This window comes from Antedon bifida, chromosome 9, assembly GCF_963402885.1.
Source record: "Antedon bifida chromosome 9, ecAntBifi1.1, whole genome shotgun sequence".
In the NCBI taxonomy this organism is placed as follows: domain Eukaryota; kingdom Metazoa; phylum Echinodermata; class Crinoidea; order Comatulida; family Antedonidae; genus Antedon; species Antedon bifida.
In genome coordinates, this window is record NC_136234.1 from 5,243,194 (window position 1) to 5,261,263 (window position 18,070).

Genomic DNA, 18,070 nt, shown 5'->3' on the forward strand with positions numbered 1-18,070 from the left:
CTAGGCTTGAGCTGTGAACCCGTCGATTGATGACTGCTCCCTGGTACCAAGCCTGTACATACTAATGTAAAGACCTATGTCAATCAACAACTCCTAGTTTGAGGAATGCAAAGTGCTCTGTGCTCTGATCAAATTGGCTTTGCTCCCATCTGGTTAGTTGTCATTAGACTCCCTATTTTTGTACTAGGATTAACAAGTAAATTAAACTAATTATTGTTAGGTGATTAATTAATATCTTGTGTAGGAGTATAAAGTGGGATGGTTTATTTCGATATATATTTTGTTCGTTTATTAACCATTATCAATCATAAAAAGAGTCTGGACAAAGTATAAAGATATACCGATTTAGGTGTACATTGAAAGTAAAATCCCAAGAAAAGGGGTCGGGCTGAGGCGTTGTTTGGCGCTCTTTGTAATATTTTGTTTTTAAACGTGTTTAAATTTAAGCGCATTCAACATCCATCAGCATTCACTACGATATTCAGTTGTAGATCAGTTTCGATTTAGGATCTTCACAAATGAAAAAACAATTGAAAATGAATAATTTATCAAGTTGAGAAGATGAGAAATATTGATAAAGCAATTGTGATAATAGTGAAATGATTGAAGAGAATTTGTGCATCATCTGCATATCAAGTCTGCAGCAAGTTCAAGGCTACTGATCCTGAGTACATCATTCATTTTCTCTAATCACATGCCCCATTCGTTCATGTGTAATTTGCAAACAAAGATGGGTGAATATTTTGATTTCTGAACAATAGGAAGAAAACAATGAACGGTTTAAATATCTTCGATTTCAAATTCAGATTCAGATGTATAAAAAGTTGTCTTTTAAATATCTTCAATTTCTGAGATTTCAGTCAGATGTATAAAAAGTTGTCTTTATAATTATTTTCGTTGTTGTGTGAGAGGTTTTCCTTGGGGTGTTCACCTCCCATTTGCAAATCGTTCTGATTGATTTGCGCCTTTGTAAACACTGCTTACCCTAATGATCAAGCCCACAACCCTACTTGCGGTTAACTATATAACTCAGGTGTAGAAGAAACTATATTCGTCTTTGTAAAAAAACAAAAAGGAATTTTGGATTTACAAAACGCACACAAAAATAATACAAAAGAAAAGACCAAAAATAATCGGCTATGATTAAATGTGGTGCAATGTTATAGACAACTCTTTCCATTCTTCTGCTAGATCCAGCTGGATTAAAACTCTAAATAAATAAACAAAAGAAAAGAATGAAAATTGGTGGACATCACATAATTACTATGATTAAAAGTGGTGCAATTTCCATTCTTCTTCAAGATTGTAGATCCAGCACTGAATTAAAATGTGTCTCCATCTGCTGTGCATAACTGCAATATGGGTCACATTGTTTTGGTAAGACAGTGATGGATTACCCTTGTATCTGCTCCTTGTCCAGTCTTCATCATTCTTCCACAAAGGTCATAGCTGGTTCACTCATTTATGTAAACAGACTCAACACAAGTAATCTGGATAATCTACAGCTCATTGAGGGTCTCCGAAAGGTGAGCAGAGTATACAGATTGGTGTCACCGAATCCTTTGTGAGGGGTACATGATCAGGTATCACTTCCCTTCACCTTCCACCTTTGTCAGAGTTTTAACTCTTGGAACAGTCTGTCATTCATAACATTTTGAAGAATTGTAAAAAATAAATGAATTGAAAACATTTTCTGTAAATTGCAGAGACACTTTCCATTGAAACAAATGAGCGAAAATGGCATGTATGTTTCAACACTAAGGCCAACCAGCCCCTTTAAAGTGTCCCCTTGTAATTCCCACCCCTATTAGGAGGTCACTTTCTAAAGATGTCTCCTAATGCCCCCCCCCCCCCCTATTAGGAGGTCACTTTTTAAAGTTGTCCCCTTACCTTAATTGGGGTTCCTCTGTATTTGTGATTCAATTTAGTAAGTTAATGTGAGCAGAGGCTTCTGGGAAATGTGGTTTTAACAATTGCTTCAAGGTGGTCTGGATGATGGTCTGAGCATGCTCAGATCATATGAACTTAAACTTTCATACAATTATGCAAATTATTGTGAATGTCAACTGGTCTGTTTAGATGAGGCTAATACATGATTGATTGGCTTATGGAATTTTGGCCAACTATCAAGTGACCACAGAAAGGTCCTCTAATAACCTTCTGGTCAATCAAAAATTGTCTAGAAAAATAAATTGAATGCTGCAATTTTTAATTAAGGAATATATAAACAAAATTTATCTTAAATAGACAAAAATAAAACTACAGTATTAATTTTAAGTTTCCTTATATTTAAAAACAAATTGTTTTATCGTGTATAATAATTTTGGTATCCAGAAAACATACCCAGACCAAAATCCTGCAATCAGATAACTATTAACATTTATTAATGTTTTGTTTCATCAATAATTATGCTTCTGAGGACACAGATAATATAGAGCCCTCGAACTTAGAGCTTTTTACATACAAGTCTATTGTCTGTACCATCTTTTGTACCATCTTAAAAAGAAAAGAAAAACAAAATAAAGAATGTGCATTCAGGTCTGTGATTACCACTTTTCAGACTCCCTAGTGTGTTGAAAATTAGCCTAAACTTAAAGGAAATACTGTACTACCAGGTATGACAACTTAGCAATTATATTTGTGTGGTTTGGGTAAAAATGTTGGAATTTTGTTAATGAGGTGGTTTTACTTTAGGAAAAGATTTGAAATTTGGACAGTGTTGCTTAGTATAACTGTAGTATTATAATTTCTTTACTAACTTATTGATAATAATTTATTTAGTACTACTTCTACCATGGAGCTATAAATATTATAGTGTAGATAAAGTCTAATAATTAAAAGCATTTATAATACTATGTACAAACGAGCGTTAAGTTTGCTTCTGTGACCTCTGGTCTTCTGCCAAGACGAACCAATCGTAAGGAAGTTGGCTCAGCTCCATTCTTCTCCAATCAGATATGTTAAATTATACCAAGGCAGTCGTATTATTTTGTGTTTGACAATCTGAGTGACTCAGATTTAAAATTGATGTCTCTATTCATGATACTGCCCCATGAAATGATCGTCTAGAGCGCGCTAAACAGTGGGTAGTAGCAAAAGCTTTTCCTGCTGTCGCCTATCTCTTTCACGCTGTATAGCTGGCAATATCCTGTCGTAACTTTACATGGTAAATAAGATTTTGAAGAAAAACTATCGAGGGATGACACTAAAAAAAGAAAGTAGTTCAGGGAATTTTAAACGAGTTCGCTCAAGGATACATTAAATGTTTTGATTGATAAATCTGATGGTCATTGGACAAAATAATGGATGTTTCATTCTAAGAATAATGATATTTTTAGTTTTATCGGCAGTGGAATTAAAATAATGTAGCCTAGAGTTAGGATTGACCGGACAAAAAGGATTTTTATTTGTCTGCCGGTCAATGTTTTGTGTAATTACGAATGTAATATATGATTGTGAATGGGTTTGAAAATTAAAGACAATGCCATGTCCGAGATAATGGGCTCAGAAAGAGTTAAGGAATTATATTGAATAAAGAAATTAGAGAGGTAGCAATAGCATAGGTTGCTAGCAAACAAATTAAAGTTGGGATGTGGAGAATGCACTGTTTTTGTTATTAATTCAGTTTATAGATCAACAAAAGGAAACAACTTGTAAATGTTTATTCCTATATATATAAGGACAGCACAGCATTGTCATTTTTTCAGTAATTTGCCTTTGGATTTATATAAGGACAGATTGTTAGAAATATGAATATAATTAACATAATAATTAGCATAATTATCATGAACAGGAAGTGTTTTGTTGAGTCTTATCTTTTTTTCAGGTGTAGTAAATGTTTGCATTAAATGCCCTTATATTATGCTTCAATCTTATTACCTTATGGACTTCCTGAGCAACTGCTTTTGTTACTATGGTAACTTAGTATTAAACTATGCATATTAGATCATGGTCATGCACAAATATGAGGGCGCTGTCTATTTAGAGACATTGGTTGTTGTGAAATTTCCTATGGGAGGCTATCGATGTCAAAATATAATGAATTAAAACTGTAAGCAACAATGTATAGGAATTTTTTAAATCAAGTCGTATTGGAAATAATGTTGTGATATATAATTATAAGTATATATAGATTTTCTGCTTTTTAATTTTGATTCACTGATTACATTTTAAAAAATCGTATTAAATCCAAATGGTTTAATAAATAACAGTTATTAGCATTTTAAATTTTAATAATATGGCCTTATTACGAACTCTTTTGCTACATTTAACTCAAAACCTTCCACATGGTGTTCATTTATACTGTTATTTTTTTAGAGTTGATATCTTTTGTTTGTTTGTGGTTATGTGAAATGTATTTATATTCGTGCTTGGCTTTGTAATTCTTTTTTACCTGAGTATGTTTGTACAACTGTAGCTCAACTTAGAACCTTTCCTTGAGCAAGTTCTCAGGGACTCCAGCTAGGTGTGACACCTGTTGACATTCCCATTAACACCTGCCTACTCTTGCTTGACTTTGAACTTACAAGTTACTAAAGTTTTGTCAAAACATACAACTCTACTACTTAATGTTGAGAACTTATTCAAACAGCCTTGTCTGAAATTTGCAGATTTCCAATCCCCCAGCACAGCTCGTCTTATATAAATAATTATATTTAAAGCATCTTTGCCTCTTCTGTTTTTAACCTCTTGCTAATGCTATGGCCTTGTTATGTTTATATAAACTTAAATGTACATTTATTTTACTATACTTTATCATTGTTAAAACAATTGTATTCACTTTTTTAAAAACATGATCAATTTTGTTTTAATGTATGATTAAATATATTTGTAAACGCTTAATTTTTTTTTATTGGAATTGGTTTTATTTGGTTTTTATTCACTTCCATCCTGTAGTTTGAAATAGGCCAAGGCCGACGGAGTCTATTAAGCTTTAGCCAGAGATAATGTATAGGAAAGGATGATAATTATGTTGAAACTCCCTGAGGTACAACTAACAGGGGCCTAGCCCCCTTCCCTAATGTGTACAGTTTTTACTGTGACATGGAGTACATTTAATGTTAGTAATTTTCTTTGGGAAGTCATTCATTCATATTTATTTAATTTTTATTAATATTTTTATTAATAAATAGTGTAGAAATTAAATTGTATTTATAGTAGTAAATTATATCTAAATTGATAACATGAATAAAAGAATATTATGAGTAAACATAAAAGATTAATTATTTATTCAATTCATATATTTTTATATTTATTAAACAGTTGGTTATAAATTTTAGTTTAATACCAATATTTGTTTGAATAACCATCTTTAGAGAGGATAACCCATACAGTTTTTGATTATAAAAGTTATAAGAGTATATTTAAAATGAAATATTATTATTATACACTCAAATTGAAGTTTATATAGTGTAAAAAAAAGGCATGCATGGCCCGCCTATGAAAGAAGGGAATTCACACAATGTTACTGTGCCATATCGACCTAAGGTCTGTTTACACTATCAAACTTTATGTGACAACAAATATGATGTGTCCAAATATGGACATGATGATGTCATATCACTACCATATTTGGGCATATCACTGGCATATTTGGGCATATCACTGGCATATTTGGGTACATCAACATTTTTTTTTCAAACTAGCTTGATATAGTGTAGCTTAAGATTCCTCGACTTATTCTAAAATACAGTAGAAGAACACCTATTGAGACCCAAATAATGTGCCTTAAATAAGAGTTGACCAAATATTAAAATATTTTCCCTTATTTGTCCCCTTAATGGTGTGTCCGTCCTAAGAAAGTTCTACTATAATATATTTTTTGTGCCAAGATGCACATAAATATGAATGAATTTGTTGGTTAAACTTCTTTATGATGTTTTAACGAAAAGTGAAATGATTAAAATGTTATTGAAAAGGAAACCAAATTAAGGAAGCGTACATATTACTAAAGGAGTGCTGATGAACATAGAACACTGAACCACAAATAAAGATCTTTAATTTTATAGGCATCATTAAAATCTAAATCCGCAGGAAATTATAGATCGGTTTGGACAAAATTTGTAGCAGACATTGAAAAGTTCTTCAAATGCAGTGTAATTAATATTTCAAAACAGGAGAGTAGCCTAATCTCTGATGGGGGTATTTTATATTACCATAACAATTTAGAATTTACTTTAAAAAACATGTATTGTTCCCCAAAGAATCAGAATATCTTTAATTTGCATCATCAAAATTTAAATGTTTAATTTTTGAATAATATTCATTTCAAACGTTTTATATTTAAACTCGCTTTTTATTTAGACTCGCTTTTTATTTATTAATCGCAAACACTACTTATTTCAACAGTTTTGGTTCAGTATTAATTTATTTTAAAATCAAAAAAATCACTATATTTTTAACTAGACGCTTCAAGAAACTGAAAAATATTAAAATTGTATTTCTTTTTTGACATTTACCTGTTATAACTTGATTAATTAAAGATCAATTGATACTTAATTAGTAGGTTGACAGTGATGGTTCTATTAAGAAGAGCGATTGCAAAGTTTTCAACTGATGTTTCATCTTTTTCATTGATGACTCGTCTGACCTCTGAGTGATTTCAAAGCTATCGTGGATTACCCTACTTAACGCATTTCCGTCCCTAAATTGCTTAATTCGATTGAAGCCCTATATCAGTCACTTTGTTTCAATTAGGTTACAAATACTAGGACCCCCCTATGTTTGTGAGGTTTTTAATAATTTTGAAAATATTTACAATTTAAACCACCATTTTCTAACTAATAATATAATTCTATAAAATTAGCACAGGGCTGTTTTCGTTTTTATTTATCCATAGATATAGGCACCAAAATAAATTTAGTTGGTTTAAATTAAATATATGTATTTATTATCAGGCTAATTATACTTAAACTTTCCTAGTTGTCTTTTTTATGCTTATATTCTAATGTTTTTTCTAGATGTTATGTGTTTTTTAATGTTTGATTAATATATAATGTACATTAATGTTAAAGATTTTATATCTGTAAAATGATTTCATTGAATGAATAAATATACCTTGAATAAAATAAAAGAAAATCAAAATATAAACAATACTTAAATTGTTGTTTGCACTATTCTTTTTATTAGATTACATTTTTTGGAAGAATCTATGCTTTTGTTTAATTCCCTCTGTTGCGTAATTGAATGGGAGGGACTTAATAATCCAAGTACATAATAAGAAGAAGAACTCCAAAATGAACGAGAACAGGGTTAATAGCAGATTCCACAGCTGGTGAAACTCAGGGGGCTGCCGAAGTCATTAGCATACTTTGGGATGTGTGGCGCCTAAGACGCATGCCAAATCATTAATCATAGTGGATAAATGCCTGCTAGTATACTACTTCAAAACAGGGGTCTAACCACCCACCAGATCTAACACGGATCTCATTACAAAAGTACGTTAGCAGTATCGCACTAAAAAGACAGCTATAAAGCTACACCACACAGTAACATGTGCGGATAATTTGCACCATCAGGGCTAAATTACTGTTTGTTATACTGAAATGCCCCTGGTGATCTACACCACTCACTTGATCCTACATCGCCGCAGATGTGTAGTTAACGTTTTTTGTTATCATTACTGTCTAAAAATATCATCATCAACGATTTAAGTAACTAGACTTAAATTCTGTTATTAGATATCACTGGTGGTAGAAAAATAATCAAAGAACATGGCGTCGTCCTAATGGAAGAAGCATTATTATGGAATAGTTAACATATTTTAATGGATTCCTTCACACAGTAAAATTTTAGGATTAAAGCCCTAGAGATTGGCAACAAAGCAAAGTATCAATTTACAGCCAGCCAACTGGATAGCCAAAGGCCTTGGATGTAAATTGCCTTTCTTGATCTAATTAATACAAATAGATTTCAATTCAAAGACCACTAGCCATTGGCCATGCAGCTGAAAATGATATAAAAAACTTTCTGCACATGCTCAGTAATAGCAGACTAACTGTTAAATCTGCTACACATGCTCAAATAAAATGATTTGATTAGTTGGAAATAGAAAACCATCTGCTCATGCTCAGTCATAGCAGACTAAAAAGAATTAATTGTAAAATCGTCTGCTCATGCTCAGACTTTGCAGATGCCAATTTGATTGGATTAGCAGAAGGACAAAGGTTACTAATGGTCATAATAATATCCAATAAACATTCTTTATTTGTTTTCATGCCTGTTTTATATGCCAAGGTTTTAAAAGTGATCATTATTTTTACGATATTTAACATAATTATGCATTTGTGAACATTAAAAAAATATACAACCAATAATAATACAGTAGAACGTAGAAATTTTAATATTATTGTATTACTTAAATTGTAGATTATCTACAATATTAATAATAATTAATACTAAATTGTTGATGATTATAGTATTAGCTTTTGTTTTGTAAAATATTTCTTTCATAAATTTTTGTGTTGTTAAAAACGAAAAGAAAAACCAGTTTTCATTTTGAATTTAACCGTGAAAGCTTCTAAATAGACAATTTATTTCCGAAAATCATGAAATAGTTTTTTTTTAATTTAAAACCAACATTACAAGTTTTAATCTGTAATAAAAATATGTTCTTGTCAAAACCTATTGGATTCTACTAAACAATATCAACCCAAGTAATTACGTTTTTAACGCATTTTATTTCTGTTATTTCCTATTAAATTATCACAAATGATAAAAACAGAAGTCTGTTCACGTACACAATTTACTGAAATTAATGATGGCGGTCGAGGAAATTACCCCTTAACTTACTGATAAAAATTGGAATACACTATTTGTAGAGGGGTCAAAGTGTTAACGACCTGCTTTTTGGTAATAAAATAACAATTTGTAATAACATTTTTTCAAGCCTAAATTATAATCTAGATTTTAAATTTATTTTCTTTAGGTTTATCAACGCACGACGTCGGATTGTTCAACCAATGATTGACCAATCAAACAGAGCAGGTAAATCGCCTGTTGTAACTGTTTTCAAGTCCAGAAGACGTAAATCATCATCCTGTCTGTCACCAGGACCCTCCCCTGGTATGTCTGTGCCCCACTCCCAATGCGCAATTCACAAAACCTTACCCCCCTTTACTACCCACTTAATGGTTTAGCATGAATGATTTGGACATCTACTGTACAAAACATTTCCTTACAAGAAAGTTGTAAGAAACTTTTGCATGTTTTCTTCGTATACCCTTCAATCGTGATTACAAGTTTTAAGTTTCGATTTTATCCAGAATTTGGTATACCAGCGTACCGCGGGTCCTAAATGAATCCGTCCCCTAGATGTGTCTCTCCGCATTTAGTGATTGCTTTAAAACCCTCGATTAATATTGACACTAGATAATTTTGAATGGCGACCTAGTCCCTCGACAATCCTTACATCCCCCCCTCCGAGTCTCCCGTCTCTACATTGGATCCCCCATTTATTTAATCCCGCCATACAGACTCTAATACATCACCCCACTTGGGAAAACCCTTTTCATATCGGCTATCGTAAACCGGTGTCAGGAGAAATCATTCATGTAAAAAAAGACGTGTATGTAGCGTTCGGCTGAATCTCTAGCCTACGATGTCTTAATCATGTTTGACAAAGTTTCATGTAGTCTTTCCACTCTGCAACCTAGTAACAGGCCGTCATGTCATAATCGTTTGCTTCTTATAGCTTCGTTATGTTCCGTTGTAATCCCCAATTGTGCGTCAAATGTTCGCGATCTAAGATACTCGCTTGATATTCCCGAGAGTGATGACGGTTCAGTTTAATATCTTGATTGTCCTAGTCTCCTCATCTCCTTCCTTCTTTCGTCACCGCGTCCTTGGACCACGACTTGATCGTTATTCCCCGCAGATGTCTTCTCGGCTTTTGAATTCATAATATATCAACATAAATCAAATACATTAGCATTTATGTTAATGTGATCTGTTGCTTGTGTCATAGAAAATTAAAATTCTATACAAGTATACAATGTTCACATTACTATAATTGGAAAGGTTGTTTATATTTCTCTAACATTAGATAAAGTTCAAAATTAATTACACAAATTTAATGCTGTTTATTTTTTGGAACTAAAATTTTTCGATAACCTTGCACAATTTTTAAATTTAATATAAAAACGCTATAATGCTATATATAGATTATGTGAATATGAGAAATGTTTATGAAAAATATATTATGAAGAACAATATTGATATCAATGGTGGCACTGTCCGTCCTAAAAAAAATCAATCTGTTCCTTTCTAGTGCATTTATTATTTATTAACAAATTAAAGCATCTCAAATGAGCATAAAATGATCGCAGAGCATAAGGTGATCGCAGATGGCATGTAGTGAATGTATGCATGCGCTTTCTAAAGCTCTTTCTACATTTTCAAACTAGTTTGACAAAAAAAGTGTGATGTGCCCAAATATGGTAGTGATATTACATCATCATGTCCATATATGGCCACATTTTTTTGTCACATACAGTTTGATAGTGTACAGAGCATAACAACCCTTCTCCAGGGCCCTTGGTTTTTGTTGTACCCCTTGCCGTTGCATGTCACCACTACTGAGGGTGACGTTGATTTACTTCTTCTGGACTTGAAACTGTTTCAACTTTTTCTTTCTACTGTATTCATGTAAGTGATTCTTGCTTACTGAAGAATAAGGTTTGTGTTTTTTTTAAATAATTATTTCTTGAGAACATTAATAAATGATTGTTTGGTTTGCTTGTCAATTTGAATGGCAATTACTACCACTAATTGCATTGGTTTGTCAGGGTTATTGGTTCGATCCTAGCTCTGTTCTAGTATCAGAATCATTACCTAAACTGCATAATGGTAAACATGAGTTTGTTCTCATCTTATTGTGTACTTCTTACTTGGATGTGCAAGTTTAAAGCTCTGTCTACACTATCAAACTTTATGTGACAAAAAAATGTGATGTGCCCATATATGGACATGATGATCATATTTGGGGATATCACCACCATAATTGGGCACATCATATTTTTTTGTCAAACTAGTTTGATAGTGTAGACAGAGTTTAAAAAATAAATTTGTAAGGTAAGAATGAAATAAATGAAGGTTTATTTTTAATTTATTTATGATTTAATTTATGATTATTAATCAATCAATTTCTACCCAGCATGTATAACTAAATGCCTCTTAATCTTTATTGTAATGTCTCAATCGTCTTTTGTCTTGCAGTGCCTGGCGGGCTTGGTGGCGGACCAGGCTACGGTTCAGATAACCAACCCATTGGCAGCTTCATGATGGACGGTCAGCAACCCTCGATGCATTTGCGCCCACCGGGTAATGAATGGCATCCTCACCTGTACTAAGCAGGTTGCTGTTAATTTTTTACACTATTTGTTTGGACGGGACTCCACCAAGTGACAAACATCATCATAAGGGGCAAATATCATTGTGGGGACAAACATCATGGGAGGGACAAAAATCATAAGGGACATCCTCAACACAAGGGACTGAGAGACTACCAATCTTGAACATGTTATTTGGCTGCCTCTCACAAGCTTTACTTTTTTGGATCCTGCCACTCTTAGTTACTCAAATTATTGTACTTTATTCGTATGAATATTACTACATTATCAATATTACTTTTGAGATTCAATGGTGAAAAGATTCCAATAAATTACAGTCAGCATAATATAAATGTTTCTATGTACACATTAATGCACGGGCTGCTTTCCACAAAACATATCATCTACCACAAATTTTATTCTCAAGTAAATGTAATTTTAATGCAAGGAAGTGTACTATAGAAAGTTATTACAAAAATAAATTTATTTTGAAAAAAAACCCCATTTATTTGCAAATGAAAGATACATTTGTTTTTTATGATGTCCGTATCATATACAAACTAGTAACAAATTAACAATTTATAACAATAAAATATACAACTTTCTTAGTTCACTTACATCAGTATTTCCAACATGTATGATGGGACACTATCACCCCCCAACCCTCTCTCCCTGACCCCTGACCCCCATGTATGTATGCACTAGAACTTTTAGTAGTAGTTTTAAGCTGTGTCTACACTATCAATCTTTATGTGACAAAAAATGTGATGTGCCCATATATGGACAAGGTGATGTCATATCACTATCATATTTGAGCAAATCACTACCATATTTGGGCACATCACACTAGTTTGATAGTGTAGACAGAGCTTTTTAGAATATCTAGCTGTATGTACTAATGCATAATGAACCTTAGTCGTTGTTTATAAGTGTAGGTGATTCTTATCGTCGATGTTTACATCATCTGTTTTGTCCGAAGGCTGTGTTTAGAGTTAATAGTCGCATAGATTTGCACAAAAATTAACATGTAGTACTAAAAGTAGTGTAATGGTTTCACTTTTAATTTATCAAATTTAAATCTGCAGGATTTACATAGCTGAAATGTACAGCAATCTGCTATGAAGCAATAGCTGTATATACAGTATGTACTGTACTATAATGTTAACAATATATATTGATAATTATTTATGGTAATTATTAATGCTTTCTATATATTTTATTATTTTATTATGTGTCCTTTTTTAATTTTTCAATTCAATTCAATTTAACTTTATTACAGAAAAACTGTCCATATGAAACATATTCATACAATAGAAAAAGAAAAGAAATACAAAGCATTATGTGACAACCGTTATGGAGAAAGGACCAAGAATTATTTGTTGACATATAGTGCCTCTCTCCACTTAAAATACATTTTATGCTCATATTTCTAAATTATGAGAAATTGATTTTAAGTAATTATTTAGGATTTAGGAGGGAACAAGTATTAATATTTGAATGGTATATTTTTTGAAAAGATATTCATGTTTGATTGTTTGTATTTGTTTACTCCAGGTGGTGACATCATGACCTCATCCATGGCAAGTATGAACATGAGCGGTTCTACATACGCCCATCCCCAAATCTCCCAGTACCATCCAACAGTCCATTCGCAGGCGATGCTTCTACCGAACCACGCCCATCATGCTATGATGATGGCGCACATGCCAACCAGTCACGGTTTGTCATCCAATCACAGCCCACCAGCTCTGATGAACCCCAATGATGTCGACTCTCATATGGACCTGCACTCAAACTGACCGTTGTTGAAATAAACCGATGACCGTCCCTATAATTCGTTTACCGTCCTTTCAGATTGGAAACTTGTATTTAGTTCTCACTTGCAAAATCATTCACAAGTCATTATTATTAAAAACCTTTTAGATAGAATATAATGTATAAATTCTCTTTAGATTTCAACTTTATCTGTTTCAAACTCTATCAATCTTTCACATGCTTTTCAGGGTATAGGCCATTAAAAAAACATTATTAAAATGTATTTAGTTGGGTGGGTTTACAAACTAAGCTCTTCAAAAATAGAGGACACATGTAAGATTAAGACAGCTCTTATAATATCATATTTTAAATTATTCTGTTTTTAAAAATAAAAGTTTTATTTTTCTTGGCCTTTAGATGATGAATCTATTTATGAATTAGAAAAGTAAACTAGCTTGTTTTATTCCATCCATTTAAACTTGTGAATATCTGAAATATTCTTGTTTACTTGTTGTGTAAACAAGGTATGTTAACTAATTTGTCACATGGACATTTTATTTATTTATATTTTTAATATTATACAATATGCTGACATAGTGATGAATTTTTATATGTGTATGTTTTGAGTATTTGAGTTAGCATGGAGGAAAAAATATGTTTTTCCTCCATACGTTAAGCATCTGATTATATCAATTTATTCAAAGCGATTAAAGGGATCATTAATTACATAACAATGATATTATGAATGGATTATTTTTACAAAATCAGCTAATTCAACAATAAATATAATAAAATAATAGTTTTAGTACAGATACCTTACATCATAATGTATTGTAAAAAAATATAAATGCTGATTTTATTTAATGAAATGCTATTTTATCAATAATCTTGTTATTTTATTCTTAAAAATGTTAATATTTAATAATCAATTTTAACCTTGATTGTTTTAAACCTTTCTCTATTTAAAAAAAATGAATATAAATTTCAACTATTTATTATTCTTAGTATTACAAAATCTAAATTGGGTTGATTTGAAGGTGCTAAACATGTCAATTGTATTTGCATTTATCCACGGCTTCAAGTGATAGATGGCGTTCACATTGATTTTTGATCTCATTTTTGTTCATTTTCATTATAAAGAATATCAGCGAGCATCTTTATAATGTGTTCAGAATTATGAGATATGCGGGGAAAATGACAGTAATGTATCATCCCAAATATTATTATCACACCGACGATGGGGAATAGGTAATGACCAAGTTTATAAGAGTGAAATTTACAATTGCACTCGCACTGAATAAATTTTATTCACCGATGCTGTTTAAATTTTAATAAATTATTTTTTAAAAGCAGACTAGGTCTATTAGCTGAGGTATAGTGATAAACATACATTCACAGCTATTTAGTCTAACAGAAAAAGTTTCAACCCGACATTTACAATATTTTGTCATATCCAGTTTCTTTTTCCAGTTTTATCATTTCATAACAACTTTGTTGAAATGAAGGAAGATTTGGATTCAATTGCTCTTGTAAATCTGTTCACTTCTGGTGGTTACTGAGAAAATGGGTGTTTTAAATAATGTATGTTTTAGTGTAAATAGACTGAAGGGAGAATATATGTATAGGTATTTGTTAGTGCGTGGTCACATTAACTACGTAAAGTCGTCTTTCTCTGTACGTTCTTGTCTTCGACCATTCGTAAAAAATTCTCTGCAAGAGTAAAAACACAAACAGCAAACCTGTGTGTTGTAAGTATGTTTATATGTGATAGTTGTTAGACGTTAAGTGCTCTGTCATTTTTAAATAACAAATTATAAACATGTTTTTTTTTAATGTCATTTGATCAAATTTTAGTAATTTAACTAAATTATTGTTTGTATTCATAAATTTGACAAGAAAACGATACCTCATGAATATTTAGATATCCATTTAAACAGAAATAGTTGTAATGAATACAGTTTATGTTAATTATGGCTCATGAATATTCATAATCGTGATTTTGATACATGAATATTAATTTTATGCTAATTATGAGTCATGAATATTCATATTTGGTAACTTTTTTTTTATCGTATGAAATATTCATTAAATTAGCTAAGGTAAAAACATTTTGCTGTTATATGTAAAAACTGTACCAATGCTGGTTAATGAATTTCTATATTCTGTATAATGCATTGTCTTTAAAAAAAATCATAATTTATTAATAAATTCATGATTGGCGCTCATTAATATTCATGTCAAACTAAATATTGTTGTATTAAATAGTTTGACAGCTCATAAATATTCAGATTTGTCTCCGTTGTAAAAAGCCGAATTGTGTGTTCACTTGTAGATACAGTCAGACTACTACAGTTTAACGCCTTGTGTGTCAGTGCCCAACCACGCTGACAGTATGTAAGTTAAAACAAAAAAAAGTTTCAAGCAAAATGAAATGGTTAAAGGTTAAATGTCGGAATGTTTCACACATTTTGTCTTTATCCAAGGTATGTCATTATTGTTCAAATTAAAAATCGAATTCATAAAAGCTCACCGTTTATTTTGTTTTTACGGCGACCGTTTCTATAGTTAGATACTGCGGTTTTTGTTCTTTTATTTAATTTTTTCTTGCTCATTGTCATGAGAACGCTCCATAATGGTTTGTATATGTAAACAAGTTTAGTGGGGAGTGTAGTTAGTAATAAATATTTATAACAAAACTTATTTTAATATAAAAATGGAAAACCAACTGGAATGTGAATTGGATAAACCGTATTTGTGTGAAATCTGTTACACTTTTATAGTAAATATATGCATATACATGCGTATAGTATTGTGTTAACGTCATTTTGTACAGGTATATATTCTTTTCAATTCACATTCCTGTTTAATATCTTTTACATTCTTTTATTACATGATTGTATTTTTTTTTCGTTTAAAAAACACCATGATCTATAAATAGGTCGAGAAATTTGTTTTTCTCATTTGGTAAACAAAGCAGATTGCTTGAATAAAACAAAACTGTGAGAGAAATTTACAATATATTTTTATTTATTTATTGAAATGTACAGCATAAATCAAGGTGTGCTTCTTCAGTGAGTACTGTCTCCTAATAAATGATGAGGGATGACCCATCCTATGATGATTCTGGCTTTTGTAAGCAGTCAAATGCCATGGATAAAAATGAAAAAAGATCAAACGTTTAATGTATCTTGCCGCCAGCGCGCGGGCCGCCCACAATGTTACAAAATAGACAACCTTCTTCCTTAACTACGCATGCGTCGTTCTGACGCCAGCACAGGAACCGCGGTTTCAGTTCGATTAGGCCCGCTTATTGGCTGTGACGTAGATGACCTAACAAGTAGCCAATCACCAGACACTAAAATTACAAAAATAAATTGTGGAGATTCATGGAAAAACCGCAGCCAACCCATACACTAAAATAAAGTTATTGGATTGCACACTACTTCTTTAAAGAGTTTTCCGGAACAATAATCACTGCATTTGTTCTCTCACTTTTATCCATTGGTTGCGACCTAGTAATGTTGGACGCAACAAAAGTAATTTCACCAAGTCGTTGTTGTCGCTGTTGATTGTTTTTGCGACACATATTAAAGCACCTTCCTTCTTTCCCTATCGTGATTGTTCGAATAATTTGACTTTTTAACAATTGAAGTGTCACAGTGGGGTGGAGATTGCACTTGATTGAAATGTAAATTATCTCTTTATAATCGTAACAATAGAATCTACACCAGGCATCAGGCAGCCCATTATTTTAATGAATGCGTGAGCTTCTTAATAATAGGACTTCATCCCCAAGACAACAACCTACCTTTATTCGCCGAAGGCTGTACTACTTGTTATATAATTTCGTACATTTATTATCATCATTTCTTTTCACACAACGCTGCGGAAAGAAATCTCATTTCCACTTTGCATCTTAATTCAAATAGAATCGAGAAAGTAACACCTGCGCCTGCTCTTAGATAGAGACTCTATTATCAGTGTAAACAGTAGTCAAAGGAATAGTAGAAGAGACGGTTTGTATTTCTGTAGTTGACGGTACTCCTCCAGTAGGTATCAAAGTGTTGTGGACTCCACAAAAAGGCGCAGTTCTTTTGCAGTCATGTTTATAACTGTTCGATATGGTTTCAACCAATCTTTGTTGTTTAACCCGTCCTGTACAGTCATCAACTTACTCCGAAACATTCGAATCAGATGTGGATATGGAAATTCGAACTTTGACATCGACTTAGCAGATGAGACGGGTATGCTTGCATTTTAAAATGCATGGTTTGTTTTGATTGCCCGAATCTGGTGTTTTTACTGTTGATCTCTAGTTTATAGTTGTCACCTAGTATAGGCCTACATTTCCAATTTATTATTATATATTTATTTTTCTAAACAGTAATCGTTCTGATACGGTATAGGATATACTTATACGAAATTAAGAATTTTATTTCAAATTTGGTTCTTAGGTGTTATAAAGGAACTGGGAAAATTTCAATACGAAAGCGCTGAGAAATTATTACCGTCAAATAATAGCTACATTCTGGTCGGTCGTTTGCCGGACTATCCGTCACCTGACGAAGAGGCAGCAGCACTGTCGTCAGAGGAAGAAACATTCGCGCGTAAAATAAGTTATAAATTTGTTCCTCTTCTTGAGAGATACGAAGACTTATTGCCCAATTATAGACTGCAGTCATCAGCTGATGGTTCCAACGTCAATAAGTCACTGATGCCGAGCAACAAGACTACGAAGAAAAGATGTCGGAAGTATGGACGTGCTAACACGAGAGACTAAACGGTAGACAATTACACACACTTTTGTTCAATGTTAGATTTGCATTTTTCAATGGATCAACGTGCTTCATTGATAGTGATTGATGTGGAAAAGTCAAAAGGGAATGTTCATTTGTTTGTGAAAACCATACACAATTTAGGTCTATTAATTATGTTTTCGCATCTGTAGCCAGTATGTTTGTAATTTTGTTTGTGGGTTTGTTTGTTTG

General features: G+C 32.1%; 2 protein-coding genes across 6 annotated transcripts in view; both read left to right on the forward strand.

The window, feature by feature from the left end:
- LOC144851369 (homeobox protein Meis1-like) overlaps window positions 1–16,098 on the forward strand; it is a 79,689-nt gene extending 63,591 nt beyond the window's left edge. For 4 of the 5 annotated variants that reach the window (XM_078708783.1, XM_078708784.1, XM_078708781.1 and 1 more), the window contains 3 exons: window positions 8,927–8,985; window positions 11,215–11,319; window positions 12,882–16,098. In XM_078708783.1, the coding sequence (XP_078564909.1) occupies window positions 8,927–8,985; window positions 11,215–11,319; window positions 12,882–13,126 (409 nt within the window). In that variant the 3' untranslated portion in view covers window positions 13,127–16,098. Of the gene's footprint in view, window positions 1–8,926; window positions 8,986–11,214; window positions 11,353–12,881 lie in introns of all 5 variants that reach the window. The other variant, XM_078708785.1, reaches the window with a different exon arrangement.
- Window positions 16,099–17,152: 1,054 nt separating this feature from the next.
- LOC144852354 (uncharacterized) lies at window positions 17,153–17,862 on the forward strand. The gene is made up of 2 exons (XM_078710138.1): window positions 17,153–17,326; window positions 17,537–17,862. The coding sequence occupies exons 1-2, from the start codon at window positions 17,185–17,187 to the stop codon at window positions 17,860–17,862; spliced, it is 468 nt and encodes a 155-aa protein (XP_078566264.1). The 5' UTR covers window positions 17,153–17,184.
- Window positions 17,863–18,070: the final 208 nt, after the last annotated feature.

Excerpts from the sequence above, each read along its gene's own strand:
- LOC144852354 (XM_078710138.1), top strand. The coding sequence starts at position 17,185 with ATGTTTATAACTGTTCGATATGGTTTCAACCAATCTTTGTTGTTTAAC. Across the intron at positions 17,327-17,536 it reads CGACTTAGCAGATGAGACGG|GTGTTATAAAGGAACTGGGA; the intron begins GTATGCTTGCAT and ends TTTGGTTCTTAG.